Below are 18284 nucleotides of genomic sequence, written 5' to 3' on the forward strand. Positions count from 1 at the left end.
TTTACTGACCCAAGGCTGATGACTCGGCTGGCTTAGCGATGGCCAATCACAGATCGGCGCGGAAGTCTGAACAGGGTACACACTGTTGAACTACGTAAAGTTTAGCGACTACTTAGAACCACTTAGTCGGGTTTAGTAAAGGGAGATCTACGTATGATGGAAAATGATATCCCGAAAGCTCTAACAGTATCAGTGGTCTGCAGTGTTTTTGGACATGGAAAATCCCAGGAACACATTGCAAACACCAACTATTGAGCACAGCTACATGAAATGTTGTCATAAGAAAGCAGCTTGCGTCATCAGAGGTCTCCACCTCCGAGGTCATCTTCTCTTCTCCCTGCTGCCGTCAGGTAGATGGTACAAGAGCCCCAGGACTCGCACCACCAGGTTCAAGGACAGTTCAATGTTCAAGGATACTACCCCTCAACCTTCAGGCTCTCGAACAAAGGGGGATAATGACACTCACTTGCCCCATCATTAAGATATTTTCCACTTTAAGGACTCTTTGTCTCATTTTCTCATGTTACTGTAAGTTATGTCTATTTATTTATATTTGCATTTGCGCAGTGTGTTGCCTTCTGCACTCCACTCGATCTTTCATTGATCCTGTTGTAGTTACAATTCTATTGAGTTGCTGAGTATGCCCACAGGAAAATGAATCAGACCTTCAGACCTAGGATCTCTCTGGATGTTCTTGAGCTCTCTAATACCTAGTGAAAGGTATCACACCATGACTCAATTACAAGTGAATAGGCTTCATTCCAGGGTGAGCATATGTAATGAAAATACTGTGAAAACGTGTCCCTTGCTCTTTTCTGATTCAGCAGCACGAGGAATTCACAAAGGAGCCACTGAAACACGTATTCACGGTTATGAAAATTATCTTATTAAAGTAATATAAAGAATAAATAATGAAAGAAAAATGGTTAGTGAAGTTGTAAAAGAAACAAAATAATACTTATCAACCAATCAATGAGCCACACGACATAATATAATGCTAGAGGGAGCCATAAGTGTCCAACAGCTTTTCCATTTTCTCTCTCAAAGTCCTTGTTTCTACCTGCAACTCTTAACACTAATCGTAACCCATCCTAAGAGAAGGTTCCCATTCACAGGAAAAAATTGCCCCTTTTTTAATACCCTTCAAGACCCCACGCCCTAATATTTTCTTGTGGGACAATACCAAGCGGTATCTGCATCAGCAGAATGATGGTCCCTTTTTCAGACAACATGTTTTCTACCATAATGTACTTTCAGACCTGTACACTATTATTCACACTAAGTTCTCAAAACGTTGTTGTGGACTGGTTCCCTTGTACATTCTGAAAACATTCTCAGTTTCCAAGCAAACACCATTTAGACATACAAATTTCCATTTCTAACATATATTCGAGCATATACCAAAGAGGAATCAAATTTAATTCTTCCTTTGGAGCATTCACCCCATGTTCTCTCTGCACAGACTCTCTCCACCCCACTAATGAGGAGGGTACATATCTCTGTAAGTGATCTTCCTGATTCACGAAACCTTGATATTGAAGACAATCGAGTGGATTGCCTTCTGAGTCATAAGTGTGTTATATACTGGTGTTAAGTGTTGAGGTTCTTCTATAATGTGCAGTTTTCTGGGGAGATTGAACACTGCCAACATGCCACAGATTTGAAGAGTGAGTGGCAAAATTGTTCTCTCTAAATATGTCAACACAGTCAACTCTTTCTGGAGTGTTCACCTTGAAAACGTTCAGCTCCACTCCCAAAAGAGTAAATGCTCCTCACCACTTTATGTCAACCTGTCACATCTTCAGGTCATGCACTCAGGGACGTGTGTTCATACTACTTTGTGACTATATGTACTGTATTTTGCACCTTGACCACAGAGACCCCAATGTTTCATTTAGCTGTATACATATGTATGGCTAAAGCTGAACCAGAAATGAGTTTCTGCTTCTCTTTTATCTTGTTCACTGTCATTAGCATTTTTTCTGGTGTTTTTCTTCTATTTTATAAGGTGCCTACTGAAATTTACTTCCACATTCAGATCTCCCACCTGCTCCCATCGACTTTTTCTTAATGGATTCCAATTGAAATTCCATCCTGTATATTTTAGATCCACCTATGATTACAGTTATTGAGATATTCGCTATTCCTGTCATCCTGGGATTCAAGTGTCGGCACGTTGATGCTCTTTCATGTCCTCTTTTGCCACATTTAGTTTTTTAAAAAGAAAATTATTTTCCTTTCTTTCAAGTTTAAGGATTGCAAACTTCAACAGCATAAGGATCATAATACCTTTCTCATCCACCATCCTTTCTTCCTTTCCTTTTATACTAATAACATCAGCACTTACTGTTTCTGTTATCCCGTTTGAGCTTTAACTCTCTGACCCAGAACAGTCAATGTTCAGTTTAATGTTTATGCTTACCTGAGAAGCAATAATCTGTGGTCATAGTGAAAAGGGAATTATGGCAAGGGTTCAGACCTTGCAGGGTAGAGGTCTACATGCCATAAGAAGCCAGCAGACCCCCTCCTAGTTAACAAATGTATTGCAATTATATGGAAGGTCCATTTTAACTGAAGTACTGTGGGCTGTTTTATTGGTTCAGAGTCCTGATGTGTGACTCTCTCTCTCCATAGATCCTGCCTAACCTGCTGAGTTCCTCCAGCACTTTGTCTATTCTCTATTCTTCCTCCGTTTTCCAGTCCATTTCCACATTCATTCAAGACATTTCTGATGCCAGAAGCCACCATGAAAGTCCAACACATCTGCATCCCCATTTCACAAAAGCCCATCCTGAGATCCCTTTGCTTTTTCTTTGAACAGCTCTGCCAAACCACTTTTTCCATCACTACCCTCCTTCCTGTTGCTAAATGTATTTTCAGACTGGATAATTCCCTAGCAATTCTATTCCCTTCTTTCAACTAATAGGCATGGTTAGGAGAAAAAATATTGGTCCAAGCTCTAGACCTATAGGCAATGCAGCGGGTGCAAGCGGCTCCAAGCAAGTACGTGATTCAACACCTGTCTTTCCAGATAAAGCTGAGGCTCATTTTCACTTCTTCCAGCCTAGTTTACCACATCCAGAATTCACAATCTTGTCCAGTGAGGAAACCAAAATCAGACTGGGTGACACGTGATGCAGATAGGATGATTGTCTTGTAGATCAACTACATTCACTATGAAGGGCTGATATTGGATTTCTAGTAACAGTGGAAAAGAGCAACACCTTATAAATTGTCTGGGTCTTTTACAACATAATAGTATGAATACTGAGTATTTCAATTTAATTAAACACCTTTTTTCCCTTTACTTTCTACTTTCCCTCTCCCTTTTTTATACTCTCTTCCTTTAGGTTCCCCCAGTCATCCCATTTTTACCCCTTTCCCATTTGCATCTTCACCCTTGTCCATTTCCCTCTTCTGGCTTCATCCAGTTACTTCTAACATAGGTACCTCCCGCCACCACCCACCCTTTTGGTTCCAACAGTTGTCCATCTCTACCTTCTCTGACAGCTCTGAGCCTGTACTCGCTGGAGTTTAGAAGAATGACAGTGGATCTCGTTGAAACCTATTGAATATGTTAAGGCCCAGACAGAGTGGGATGTGGAGAGGACATTCCTATAGTGGGGGAGTCTAGCATCGGAGGGCACAGCCTCAGAATAGAAGAACGACTCTTTAGAACAGAGGAGGATTTTCTTTTGCCAGAGGGTGGTAGACCTGTGGAATTCATTGCCACAGATGGCTGTGGAGGTTGATTAGTAGAAGGCAGGAGAATGGGGTTGACAGGGTTAATAAATCAGCCATGATGGAATGGCACAATAGACTCAATGGGCTAAATGGCCCATTTTTGTGCTTATGTTTAATGGTCTCATGGTATTTTCACCTCCTTTATTTATCCAAATCCAACACTGTTAGTACATCAAGTTCATGGTTATTTTCCGGCTGCAGCTGTCTTCCATTTTCCTACCCTCCTTGCCCCACCTTTCTTCATCTGTTTCAGTACATCTCTAACTGTCCCGATCTAGCCTTCAGCCACGATCTTCCAACTCCACCCCAGCCCTCCACCTCGACCTGCCTGTCACCTTGCATCCCTCCTTCACATTTTCTTTCCTCTCACAGATGCTGGTTGACCTACTGAGTTCCTTCAGCAGTTCAGAGTTCAAAGCGAGTTTTTGAGGTATACTCTGAGATTCGTTTGTTTGCAGGCACTCACAGTAAAACAAAGTAGTACAATAAAATCAATGAAAAACTGCACACAGACTGACCAGCAGCCGATGTGTAAAAGAAGATAAACAGTGCAAATACAAATACTGTAAATCAATAAATGACACCGAGGACATGAGTAGTAGAGTCCTTGAAGGTGAGACCATAGGTTTACAATGGAGACGGAAGGTGTTATGTTGGCTGTTACTGTTGAGGTATATTTCCATAAGACCATAAGATCATGTGAATGCGTTTCTGATGGCTGCCACGTCTGAAGCTACTGTCCAGTTTCCATCGTATCAGAATGTCGAGGAACGGGAGGTAACCATTCCATTTCCATCGTAAATTGAATGTTTGGATATATGCTGTAAGCATTTGTTGACCACACTGTCTCCCTTTGTTGGGGGCTGTGAATCACATCACAAATTCGACCAACTTCATAAAAACGATAACCAGCATCCAGCTGATCCCGGAAGACATAATGGTCAGTTTCAACATGGTGTCCCTGTTATTAAGAATTCCCTTGAAGGACAGCAATCAAGGTTTGATGAGGGTACCATTGACCTTTTTGAACACGTCTATGATAGGAGCCACGATGAACAAACTGGCAGAGTGGTCATGGGATTGCTGTTGTCACACGCTACTGCTAATTTCGACATGAAGGAACTTGAGGAGCGAGAACACTGAGTTCATCGCCCTTGCACCCAAATGCTACTTCAGATACATTGCTGACACCTTTGTAGTGTGGCTTCATGGACTCCAAGCACTCGAACATTTCTAAGACATTCTGATCAGCATACATCCAAACAATCAATTTACGATGAAGATAGAGAAAAATGGTTGGCTCCCAGTTCTGGGTTTATTTGTTATACTATGTACACTTTGTCCTCTATCTCCAGGTCAACCCTGAACTTCCCTCATATTCCTCTTCCTGACCCCCTCTCCCAAAACTTACAGTGTCTCCTACAGTGCCCTTTTTTATCTAACTTTACAGTAAATGTTCCCGTCTCCACAAATGCTGCCTGAACTGCCGAATACTTACGGCATTTTCTGGTTTATATCACCAGGGTGACTGAGAAATCTTTACATTTGTAACCACATTTGACTGGGATTAGGAGAGAAGTCACGGACCAATCCGGCGCCTGACTATAATCCCTCTGACCAATAACATAGGGCATCGCGCGGTTCTGTTTACGCATCCAACATATTAGCCAATCAGAATGCAGAGGCGGTGCACATCCCTCTCCAATCGCAGTCGAACCTGGTGCCGTTTCTGCTCAAAGAGCCAATCACAGTGATCCTACCTCCGCAATGTCGATGGGTTTACAAATATTTTTGAACCTCCCTTGTTAAAAGTGAAATGAACTTTATTGAGTATGTATTTCTAGTTATACTCTCAGGTTGAGGTGCAAGTTCGCATTTTAACAAATAAATTCGCCTCGGCTGTTAACCTGGCAAGGCACGACGGGAGTTGTAGTCCGCTTTGGGTGTTGCGCATGCGGTTTTGACATGCTGCCGGTGGGATGTGGAGCAGGTATTTGTGTTGCGGAGCCAGTGGTTCTGCCAGGACAACGTAAATCTGGTCTTGAGTGTTGACCAAGGCCCCGTTATTCTGAAGGGCCTGTTTCCCCTCTGTTAACGTAGTAATGTGTACAGCGGGGCAGAATAGGTGCGCCGATAGGAAGTGGGCCAGAATCAGGTTTAATTTCACCGGCATACGTCGTGAAATTTGCATGTACTCTAGCAATTACTTCTCATCTCGAATTGTCCTACTACTGTAATCTTGGTAACACCTACTGGCACCATTCAAAAATTGACGCAATTAGTGGTTATAGTAATAGCACGAGGTTATGGCAAATAATAATAGTTATATCTACTAGTTTTAATAAGGAGTGGGGAAGAGGAGCAGAATTTCAGGTCTGTGACACTTTCAGATTTGGTAAAGTGAATGTACAGATTGGTTGTAAATTACAGAAAGGGAAGCATAGAATAATGAGAATATTTGTGAGAGTGAGAGGTGTTCATCTATTGAGCAACCTAAACTTAGAGGGTCTCGGCCCAAAATGTTGAATGTACTCTTTTCCATAGATTCTACCTGGCCTACTGAGTTCTCCCAGCATTTTGTGTGTGCGGCTTAAATTAAACTTAAGTTCTGCTTCATGCCTGCAAGCTTTGTGGCAATTTGCCCTGCTATATGATTAACTGAGACCGAGGCTTTGGGCTACTCCTGTTGCTCAGGGATTTGGGTCTGTGTTCTCAGTTTGGTTCAGGATGCTGCTGTTTGCATGATTTGTGTCCCTCCCCACCCCCTTTCCTTGTGCATTGGGTGCTGGTCTTTTAAAAATTGGGTTCTTTTGAGTTTCTTGCATGGTGGTTGCCTGTAAACTGACGAATCTCAAGGTTGCGAAATTAATGCATTCATTGATAATAAATGTACTTTGAATCCTTTGCTAGATTTAATGCGGCAGTTAGGCGGAGAACATGGCCCTTTATTCATCAAAGTTGTGAAAAGAGGACAGTTAGAAATACTGTATGTTGAAATACAGAAATCATCTCAGTAGTCATTTGGTTTACATGGATTGTGGTGACCCTAGTTTTGGAGTGAACATAATATAAATTGGAAAAAAACCAAATATACAAATCTGAAATGAAAGCAAAATGCTGAAATCTTTATTTCTCCACTTACTTTGTTAGAAATATGAAAACTTTAAAGAATGTCTAACAGAGATTTGATAATGAGGAATATACAATCTCTGCTTTTCATTACCATCCTAAAACAATGAACCATTTTAATAGTTTTATTAATTTCTTGCAATATGTAGTTGTTTCTATGTCAAGATCCCTTGGCCCTTTAACTTTATGCAGAGTTATTATTCAATATATGCTGTCCATAATATTGCTTTGAAAATTTGACTCTTTTGAAATCCACTTATCAATTCAAAGTAGATTTTAAATTTCTGTATCAGGTTTAATATCACTGGCATATGGGGCAGCAGTAAATTTTAATATATAAAAACTAACAAGTATATTAAAAATTTAATACAAATTTAATTTAATATTAATTAAATTAAATAGATAATCTTGTAGCCAGCCTCTTTCCCCTACCCCACCTTTTTATTCTGGCATCTTCCCCCTTCTTTCTCAGTCGTGAAGAAGGGTCTCAGCCCAAAATGTCAACTATCTGTCCATTTGTATGGATGCTGCCTGATCTGCTGAGTCCCTTCAGAATTTTCTGTGTGTTGCTTTGTGTTTCCAGCATCTGAGACTTTCTTGTGTATATAATTAAATAAGTAGTGCAAAGAGGAAAAAAAAAGCAGTGAGGTAATGTTCATGGGTTCAATGTCCATTCAGAAATTGGATGGCAGAGGGGAAGAAGCTGTTCCTAAATTATTGAATGTGTGCCTTTGGACTCCTGTGCCTCTTCCCTGATGGTAGGAATGAGCAGAGGACAAGTTCTGGGTGATGGGGATCCTGAATGATGGATGCTTCCTTTTTGAGACATTGCTCTTTGAAGATGCCTGGATGCTGGGGAGGCCAATGCCCATGATGGAGCTGAACTTGCTGCAGTTTATTTTGATCCTGTACAGTCCCCCTCCCCCCCCCCCTCCCCATACCAGATGGTAATGAAGCAAGTTAGAATGCTCTTTATGCTTAAACTGTATCTCTGCAAACACCTAATTAAATATTGCCATTGTTGTGCCTTCTTTGTAACTGCATCGATACATGGGGCCCAGGATAGACGCTCAGAGATATTGACACCAAGGAACTTGAAATTGTTCTCCCTTTGTTTGATTGCCTCATTTGACGTCATCACTCCAATTCTCAATCCAAATTGTTTATTATTGTGAAGGTTGTTTCTTGTTGAACGTGACTTCTCTCTTGATAGTCATTGTAACTGCACTATTACCGCTTTCTGTTCTGTAACTTTTCTGTTTCTGTTTACTTTTCTACAGTTAACATGCTATATTGATCCACTGATAGTAAACATCTTGATTTGGTCACAAATTTACTAACCAGCAAATTGTTGCAATTTATTTTGGAAAAGTGCAATAAATTGTAGCTAATCTTTCACCCAAGTCCCCAGCATTTCTTGATATTTTTACTAATTCCTCTGGTAATTCTTTATTGCAGTTTTAATACATGTGAATAAAATCCATTTGTTGCACGACCTTTATTGTACCACTTTATTGTATTTTTTATATCAATTTTCTATCTTGACTACAGTTGTATCTTATTAATCTCTTCTAATTCCATCCACTGTGTTCTGTGTTAGACTCTGAACCAGTTTGATTAGTCAGAATTTTGGTCGTTTTGTTCTTAGTTACTTTCAAGCATTCAGCAAGTATTAGAGATCTATCCTATTAAGATTTTTGCTCATCTAATTGTATTCCTATTGCATTGTTAAGGTTTCCATTGACATTAAGCCAAGTATTCAATAGTCTTTCTCCCTTTTTGACTGAAGGAATAATGTAATTTCTACACATGCCCCTTGGCATCTTTTTCTTTTAAACTTTTGTTTCTTTAAGAGCCTGTCTTCTTGCTCTTTCTCCTGTAACCTTTGGTATCCAAATGCATTTAGACTAGTGATTTTTTTTTTTTTGCTTTAAATTGAATAAATTTGAACTTTTATTTCACCCTTCCTATTTGAGTAACCTTACTTTGTTAATCTGTTCATACCATTATTGTCTCACAAGTAAGCATCAAGCCAGACTATTCAGACTGTTACTATCCATTTACCTTGTGCTTTTCTTACTGTTCGTGGTCAATGTCATTAATCTTTGGGTATATATATTTAAGTACCGTAAAGGGTGAATATTTGCATGTATGGTTCATTATTTTGAGAACTTACTCCTAGAGATGAAACAGGATGAAAAACATCCATATTTTACATGGTGCAATACAGATGTGTTTGATATTTGATCTAGAACGATAAAACAGTACAGGCCTTACAACCCACAATGTTGTGCTGACCTTTTAACCTACTCTAAAATCAATCTAACCCTTCATTCCCATGTAGCCCTCTATTTTACTTTCATGCATGTGCTTTTCTTAAAGTCTCTTAAATGTCCTTAATGTATCTAATTCTTCCACCACCCCTGGCTGCACCCACCACCCTCTATTTAAAAAAAAATACCTCTGACACCCACCTTGTACTTTCCTCCAATCACCATAAAATTAATGCCCTTTTGACCCTTTCTAGATATTCTATGTCCCTTGTTAAGTTCCTTCCTGGCTATTCTGACGAGCTTTGTCTGATTCTTGCTTCCTAACCTAAACTAAGCTTCCTCCTTCCTGTTGACTAGATGTTCCACATCACTTGTCAATCATGGATCCTTCACCCTGCCGTCCTTTGCCTGCCTGAATGGTACAGACTTATCCAAAACTCCCTGCAAGTTCTCCCTAAACATCTCCACATTTCTGTTTTGAATTTCCCGGAGTACATCTGTTCCCAATTTGTGCTACCAAGTTTCGGGCGTATCATAATTCACCTTACCAGTTTTCCAAACTTTTCAAAACAGTCTGCTCCTGTTTCTGTCCACGGCTCTGGTAAAGATTAGGAAGCTGTGGTCACTGTCTCTGAAATGCTTTCCCACTGGGAGATCTGCCGAGTGTCGGGTCCAGTGTAGACTCTTCCTTTAGCTCACTTGTTCACATATGTCAGGAATCCTTCCTGGCCTCACCAAATAAATTGTGCTCCATCTAAACTATTAGCATTAAGGAGGTGCGAGTCAGTATTAGGGAAGTTGAACTCACCCATGCAACAACCCGGTTATTTTTGCACCTTTTCAAAATCTGCCTCCTCATCTCAGTGTCTTGTTTCTGTTGGGGTCCAGAATACTCCCATTCGTGTGATTATGCCCTTCCTGTTTCTGACTTCCAACCACACTGACTGAGTAGACGATCCCTCCACAGCGTCCGCCCTCTTTGCAGCTGTGATACTGTCCCTGATTAGCAATGCCTCTCCCCCACCTCCTTTATCTCCCTCCCTGTCCCTTTTGAAATGCCTGAACCACAGACAATCCAGCGGCCATTTCTGTGCTGTGACAGCCAAGTCTCTGTCACGGTCACAACGTTATAGTTCCATGTACTGATCATTGTTCCTGATATTTCTCACATTCAAGTAGACAGATTTCAACTGACTGCATATATGCCTATCCTTCCTGATCGTCTCTTTTATACGTTGCATTTACCTTTACACCAACTGTTCCATCCTCTGACTTGTCACTGTTTTCTACCCCCTGCTGACCTAGTTTACATCCTCCCCGATAGCTCTAATGAACCTGTTCTCAAGAATATTGGTGTCTCTTGAGTTCAGTATTAACCCTTTTATACAGGTTATGCCATCCCCAAAAGAGATCCCAATGATCCACACATCTGAAACCTTCCTCCACTGCACCAATTCCTCAGCCATATGGTAAAGAAATCAAATTATTGCCAGTGTACTATTAAAGATCAAAGTACATTTAATATCAAAATATGTACACTATGCAGCCTTGAGCTTCATCTCCTTACAGGTAACCACAACACAAAGAAATCCAAAAGGACCATCAAACACTGATGTGCAGGGGGAAAATAAACAAATCATGCAAGCTATAAAAGTAAGCAGATAACATTCAGAACTGAAGTTCACAAGAGTGAACTCAGCCACGAAGCCAGTCATCATTGCACCCAATTCAGGAGCCCTTTAGTTGCAGGCCACAGCCTCCGTTCATTGCTGAGACGAGCAAACTTTGCCCCTCACCTTTGGGCATGACACTCTGAACCATTCAGTCTGGTTTGGCCAAACTTGGGTCATTCCTCACTCTCCGAGCCAGGCCCTGGTGCTTCGATAAACGTTTGGGCCCAAACCCCACTGCCTGTACACATTGTGGTTAACACAGTGCTTTACAGCATCAGCAACCCGGATATACCTGTTGGTAGTTTAATTGGTCATTGTGGATTGTCCTAAGGTTAGGTTGCGAGATTGCTGGAAGGGTCTACTGTGTGTTGTATGTCTATAAATTTAATTAATTAATTCAGCATGTGAGGAATAGGAGAAATGGGAGTGCACTAACATCTCTATTTGAATAACAAATCACAATCTAGTAGCTTTGCATTGAACTAATGCCAGGTATTTATTGTACAATTGATGTAGAGCACTTGAATTAATTTTGACTTTAAGATTTTGTAAAATTAAGAGGAATCTGCTGTTTTAGCTCATTTGACATCCTATTAATAATTCAGAAGGAAGTTTACATTAAGTAGCAACTTCATGACCTTGGTCCCAATGAAGTACTATTATTAATGATGTAGGTACTGTTGTAGCATGGTTTGGAGTATAGAATTTTATACTAAATTTGCATGAATCACTTAATGGAGTGTGAATTTAATTATTTCATTTAATTAAGACTTCATATGATTTAATTGGTAATGGGTAGCTAAATAGCAACAGAAGGACTGAATATGGAAACATTGGTTGGTCAGATAGTATCGGTTGAGTGATGTGAGGGACTAACATTTATAGTGTTAGTCCTTTCAATTTATGATCTTTTGCACAAGTGAAAAGTTTTGTTTAACTGTTTCATGTTTTTAAAAAAAGAAATAGGAAATAGTCTATTACAGCCCGCCAATTGATGCATTAGCCAAATATTTTTAATTTTGGTCTACCTGAACATCTTCCTTTACAGTCTAGGATATTTGTGCTTTTGCAGGTTGGATTATTTACTGTGCAATTCTCTGTTTCTAGGTTACCATAAATGAAACTAATGGCTCAGAAACAAGCATTGCTGGCTGTTCATCAGTCCTTGGAGAAATGCTTCCAGGTGATTGAGAAGCAGCAAAGTTTGTGGGACAGTACACTGGTGGAATGCACTCCACTCCTGAGCTCGTTGAGTAACCTGGCTGAGCAACTCCAGGCATGCAACAAGGTTGACTTTAAGAATACTCCCTTTCGAGAATTCCCTGATCTGAAACACCGCCTGAAGTACAAACTTACCCAAGCAATGGAAATCAACTTGGAAAAACTTGGAGAGAAAATGTACGCTGAGCTATTGATAATGAAGCAGTGTTGGAGTGTTTATTTGTGCAATTACTCTGTTGTGTTAATCTTGAAATTAGACTACTAAGCAAAGTAATCAGTTTGGTGAGGAACACTGATGTGCACAATCATTGAGTTGGAGAGAGTTACTGGCCTCCAATGTTCGGAGAAGCTGATCAATAACAGCAGTTGGAGGAGTCTCATTGGGAAAAGTTACATTTATTAGAGACTGTGCAAGCAAGTGATCCCATTTTGATTTAAATAAACGAAGGCCTGTTTGACGACACTAAAGAAAGCTTTGATCACAAGGCAGTATTTCCCCTGGAGAAATGTTCTCAAATTAATTTTCTTACTTTTATTGCTGTATTTCTCTTCAAAATGTTAATCTTGTTTTTGATTTATCGTTTCTGAAATTCTGGTCATACTTTAGTGCCCCAGATGTTGATTAATAGTCTAAACTGCTCTTAAAAATCCAGGCTGGCCTGTGTGCTCTGGTTGAAGTTTCATAATTACTGCAAACTTGCATCTGGTTTTCTGGATCCTAAATGTGACACTGATAATTCTGGTTCCATTTTGGAGTAATTTACCTCTAGTTCAGAGGAATAGTACATAGAAACAAAAGAGAAAGCACTGCAAATAGCAATTTATTTGTCAACTGGTAATCTGTTTTTGGTAGTTGAAAGAGATTTATTGGCCTGAGTACTGAGCAAGTTCCTTCATAGTTAGATAAAATCTGACCTAAGGCACATACAATATGGTATTACCCTGGAGTTTTGATGGAACTCTGCACAGGTACTGAGTGAGGTTTCAAAATATATAACCTGACACTACTTGGAATTGCTAGATTAAGCTATTTCACAATGCATCAAAACATGAAGTTAAAATGTAAATATTTGATTTTGAGTAACTTGTGGACATTGTAATGAATTTCTGGTGGTACAGAGTAAACTTATTCCTAATGAGTGGAAGGTGGAGAAGGACTGCTTTTAAAAACTGTATTGTCCAGAAGGCTTTAATTGGGGTAGTAATTAATCAACTGGTTGTGCTTATCTTTTAAGGAATGTTCTGCAAAGGGTGTGTGACACAACGAGTAACCATGTGTCAACATGCTTCCAAATGTATGAGCTACATGCTGACACCATTGGTTTGGCTGCAGTCCTCGAGCGATCAAGTCTCAATCCTTCTGTGGCGGACATGCTGGAATGGCTTCAAGATATTGAGCGGTTTTACAAAAATCGGTATCCTTTTGCACGGCCACTTTGTTGAAAGGGCTTGTTGCTGCTTTGTAAGATCTAATTTCTCTGGTGTTTATGGGTCTGTAAACTCCAGGCTATTCCTTGAAGTATAAAGTCTGGAAAGCTTCATTGTAGTGTAGCTGTTGGAGCAAAGCTTTGCAACGCCAGCTGTAAGATCAGGGTTCAATTCCTCCCGCAAGTGTGAATGTTCACCCCATGACCGTGGGGGTTTTCTTGCGGTGGTCTGGTTTCCTTCCACATCTCAGAGATGTACAGGTTAGGGTTAGTAAGTTGTGGTGTTGGTGCCAGAAGTTTGGTGACACTAGCAGGCTGCCCAGCACAATCCTTGCTGATATAATTTGATTTGACCCAAACTGCATTTCACTGTGCTTTGATGTACATGTGACAAATGTTAATCTTTCTGAGGAGCCTTGCTTATGAGATGTTTGGAATGAGGGCTGTAGGTGGTGAGATGCAATGAACATATTTAGTACTGAGAAAAGGAATAGGTTCAAGCCAGTTGCTTTTCTCTCAAATAGAAATAGGGTGAAGGAGATTATCTCTGGAGTCAAATTTACTTTTGTTCTGGGTAGCTGGCTGCATCATGTGAGTAATTTTCTATTCTGGGAAATTCCTCAATAATGCAAGAGAAATTGTTCGATCCTAGCAAACTGTCTGCCTCTGTCTCTAGCTTCCTACTATTGCTTGGGTTGTTCTTTTGAAGTCTGCTTTGCATGTTTTTCCCATCTTTACACTGGAGCTTTCAGTTGTGGTTTTATCACACACAGTCTCCTGTAGAGTTTTCGTTACAAGCCTGTCTTTGATTACATCACTGCTGATACTATCAGTGAACACAGTCGAGAAGTGACTTGTGTAATTTGGGGATGGCTGTCACCCTCAAATCCCAATGGCGTCTAGGCAAGCCCATCGTAAACCGTGGGAATATACCAGTAATGGTGGTAATGGGGATCATCTCTAACCCATTTTCAGGCGATTACAGCATGTTTTTAGCAGACAGCGGACCCTCAAATTCACCCCTTAGCTTGTTTTTGTTCCTGAGCAGTATCTTCCCGCTCCCAACCAGGTACTTTGCTAACCAAAGCAGAAAATGCTGGAAGCATTCAGCAGGTGAGGCAGCATCTGTTCACGGAGTCATTCCAGCATTTTCAGATTTCTAGCATCTACAGCATTTTAGCCAGACTTTCATCAGTAAGCATAAATTGTTGGTTATTGCAGATGAAAGGAGTGATAGAGTAACAATAGAAACAGGTGTTTTCTAATCGCAGTATTTTCGTTAACAATCATACAAGGCTTCTTGCCAAGAAAGTTTTACTTCAGAATATTAATTATGATAAACTACCAAATATTCAAGCTCTCCCGCAATCCTGGAACAGAATTAAAGAAGAGATGGATCAAGATTTGGTTCGAGGTAATTTGGGCTCGCTCCTTCATCCTGTGTGCATAGTGTGTTCATACAGCAGACAAAAGGTGTGGCAAGTTGGTTTGGTTACTGCCCCGAAACTGGGGAATATTTTTCAGTAAGGTAGTTGAAATAGCATTGGGAGCAAATTTGGAGGACAGAATGGAGAAAGGTAAGAGGTTAAATCTGAAGCCTAGTAGCAGTACCATGGAGTAATACAGCTTTAAAAGGGCTCAGAGTTCAAAGTAAAATAAATTTATTATCAAAGTACGTGTATATCACCATATACAACCCTCAGATAAGACGTCTTGCGGAAATATGCAGTAAATCCAAGAAACACAATTGAATCAATGAAAGACGGCACCCAACAGATCAGACAAATAACTTGTTTGCTAAAGACAACTAACTCCAAATACAAAAGAAAAAATGAATAATAAAAAATAAATAAGCAATAAATATTAAGAACATGAGATGAAGAGTCCTTGAAAGTGAGTCAGTTCAGTGACTGGGCGAGTGAAATTGGGTGAGGTTAGTTATCCCCTCTGGTTCAAGACCCTAATGGCTAAGGACTAATAAGGTGCTTCAGCAATTTGGTTTAAATACTGTTGAGGCTTGATTTTTTTTCTCTGGCATTTTCAGAAGTGACGTTTGTTATGTTTGCTTTCCCACTGCCCTCAGCCCATCTCAGTCAGACCTCCTCCCTCTGCAACACCACCAGTATATTGACATGCTATCACTGTGTACAAGACCCTTTCACAATAGCCATCTTCCTGCAATCTCCTAAGGCAGATCACTCTCTTGAAGCCTGTATCAACCTCATTTGGGCCTTGCCCCAGATTGTGGGGGGGGGGGGGGGGGGGAACAAACATCTTTGCCAGGGATTTGGAAATGGAAAAAAAGCTGGTAACAATTAAAGCAACTAAGGTTGTTGGATTTTTGTTAAAAATTATAATTACTGGGATAGCAAATCTACTGGCCTTATTCACTACAGTCCTGTATGTGACTCCTTTCCCACATCAGAGTGGTTAACTAATAACCTTCAAGTCAAGTTGCACAGGGATGGACTGTAAGTGCAAACTTGGCAGAGGTGCTCACGCTCTTCAGCTTGTAGACGGTGGGCTGGGGTGGAGTAAGGGAGAAACTTGAACCTTTATTAAAATCAAATTGCTGAAGCGCCTTTCAACGGGTAGAAATACGATTGCTTGGCTTCGTTTTGTGACGAGAAGCTGACGTGGCTCTTTTATTCGATGCAGATACTCTACTGAAGGTGGCGTTCTTCATGGAATCCAGGCAAGGGTCCTAATCGATCTGAGGTTGTTCACTGGAGCTCTTGGATTTTGTTTTCATTTTTATTTCCTTGTGGCAACACGTTCTGAAAGAGAAGCTGCTCGTCACGTACTGATGCAAAATGTGGCTTGGGAGTGACCTTACTTCCTCCATCTTCTCCTTGTTTAATTAAGCCTCAAGTGCAAGCATAGTTTGTACTTTACCTCATTTTTAGAATATGTTTGTCATGTCCCTGCCCTATTAAATATACGGGCACCCTTATATTCTGATCGAGCTGGGGTGCTAGTACAATGAAGCAGGGTTGTGCCCATGTTGTCACATGCAGAAAGGTATTTATATCTCACCCACAGTCCTTTTTGAAGCACGTTGTGGACTTCAGAATGTAAGGGAACACTGAAGTGGGAAGATACCTCGGTATAAAAGCTCCATATCTTCAGAGGTGGTGAATGATGTTGAAGCAAAATGCCATGAAAGTACTGATGGGGCAGTGTGGGATATTCATGTTCCCATTCAGAGCCCGTGTTAGTGGTACACTGCAGTGCCCTCTAGAATGGAGAGATCAGCTGTGTGCTACAGCATGAAAAACCCTTTAAGGTTTAGTATCTTTATGCTGCCAGGTTTCACAATGCAGTATACTAGTCCCATCGAAATAGTCCTATGAATGGTTCTGTACGGTACAGGGCCTTCGGCCATGAAGCTATGCCAACTTGTGTAAACCTACTCCATGCTCGATCCAACCTTTCCCCTCTGCACAGCTTATAAATCTACATTTCCTTCTAACTAGGTACAGTGGGCCTTCATTGCACATAGCTGTAAGAGACATAAAGGTACAAGAGTCTCTGTATGTCCCTATTGTATCAGACTCTATCACCATCCCTGGCCGTGTTTTCCAGGCACCTACCGTTCTGTGTAAACCATCTACTGTACCTCTGACATTTCTGAACTTTCTTTCACTCACCAGTTCCTCTGATATTGGCCATTGTTGCCCAGGGCAAAGGACGCTAGCTGTTCATTCTCTCTATGCCTCTCATAATCTTATACACCTCTGTTAAGTTGGTTCTCACCTTCTTTCAATCCAAAGAGAAATGACTTAGTTTGCTCAGCCTTTCTTAAGGTATGTTCTCTAATTCAGGCAGCATCCTGGCAAATCTCTTCTGCATCCTCTAAAATTTTCACATCCTTCCTATCATTATGGGGAGAAGGCTGGAGAATGGGGTTGATCGGGGGGAAAAAAAAGGATCAGCCATGATTAAATGGCAGAGCAGACTTGACGGTCCAATTGGTCTAATTCTGCTCCAATGTCTTAATGGTCTTATAATGAGGTGATCAGAACTGAGCACAATACTCTCTGTGGTCTAACTGAGTTCAGACCACCAAGTAATGAAGACCAATGCACCATATGTCTTCTTAGCCATGCAGCAACTTTGAGGGATCAGTGGACTTGGGCACCAAGATCCCTCTGGAGTTTTAACAGTTGTTTCAAATGTTAAATTACTCCACTCCAAAGTTAGAGGCATTTTTGTTTGCAACAGACCTAAGAGCCTGATTAAGAAAGTGTGTAATGCTGTTCTTCAGTCGCATTGTATTGTGATGCATCCTGTACATTGTGGCTCGACAGCAGCCCTGGGAGAGGCAGGATTTAGTGTGGTCATCAGAGGAAAGATATGTGGATTCAATTCTTGATTCTAACACATTCCTTTGTGCTGCCATTGGAAAAACTTTTCAGCCAAGTGTTTTGCCATTGTAGGTAAAGTAGAGGAAGAGTTATGTGAATTGTGTAAAAAAAAAAAAAAATGCATGGTGCAATATGTACGTTTACAAGGGCACAATTTTAGGAAATTAATACATTTGTAATTAAATGGAATCATTTTTATTTGCTTTAATAAATCCCTTATTAACAATAGACTTAAGTTGCATTTCAACTTGTGTCTCTTTACCTGTTTACGCATGCTTGAATGCGTGCATGTATGTGTATGTGTGTTTATAGAGAGATGGCATTGTGGAAATCACTTTCTTGTTGTAACAACCATTCTGGCTGGAACATGCAGTCATTAGAAAATTGTTAAAACATTTAGTAAAGAAGGCAACTTTAATATGCTAATATTATTAGAAACAAAGCTGAAAC

At 40.4% G+C, this 18284-nt stretch overlaps 1 protein-coding gene across 6 annotated transcripts; it reads left to right on the forward strand.

Annotated features, from left to right (window-relative positions):
- The first annotated feature begins 155 nt into the window (after positions 1 to 155).
- On the forward strand, positions 156 to 18064 carry airim (AFG2 interacting ribosome maturation factor). Of its 6 annotated transcripts, none has more exons than XM_059954358.1 (5): positions 156 to 528; positions 11927 to 12217; positions 13276 to 13455; positions 14763 to 14881; positions 16126 to 18064. In XM_059954358.1, the coding sequence occupies exons 2-5, from the start codon at positions 11937 to 11939 to the stop codon at positions 16173 to 16175; spliced, it is 630 nt and encodes a 209-aa protein (XP_059810341.1). In that variant the 5' UTR covers positions 156 to 528; positions 11927 to 11936; the 3' UTR covers positions 16176 to 18064. The 6 variants fall into 6 exon arrangements, with proteins under 6 accessions (XP_059810341.1, XP_059810340.1, XP_059810344.1 ...); XM_059954357.1 differs by lacking the exon at positions 156 to 528 and adding an exon at positions 5692 to 5734; XM_059954361.1 differs by lacking the exon at positions 156 to 528 and adding an exon at positions 5776 to 5869.
- Positions 18065 to 18284: the final 220 nt, after the last annotated feature.

The sequence above is a fragment of the Hypanus sabinus genome, chromosome 30, assembly GCF_030144855.1.
Source record: "Hypanus sabinus isolate sHypSab1 chromosome 30, sHypSab1.hap1, whole genome shotgun sequence".
Lineage (NCBI taxonomy): Eukaryota > Metazoa > Chordata > Chondrichthyes > Myliobatiformes > Dasyatidae > Hypanus > Hypanus sabinus.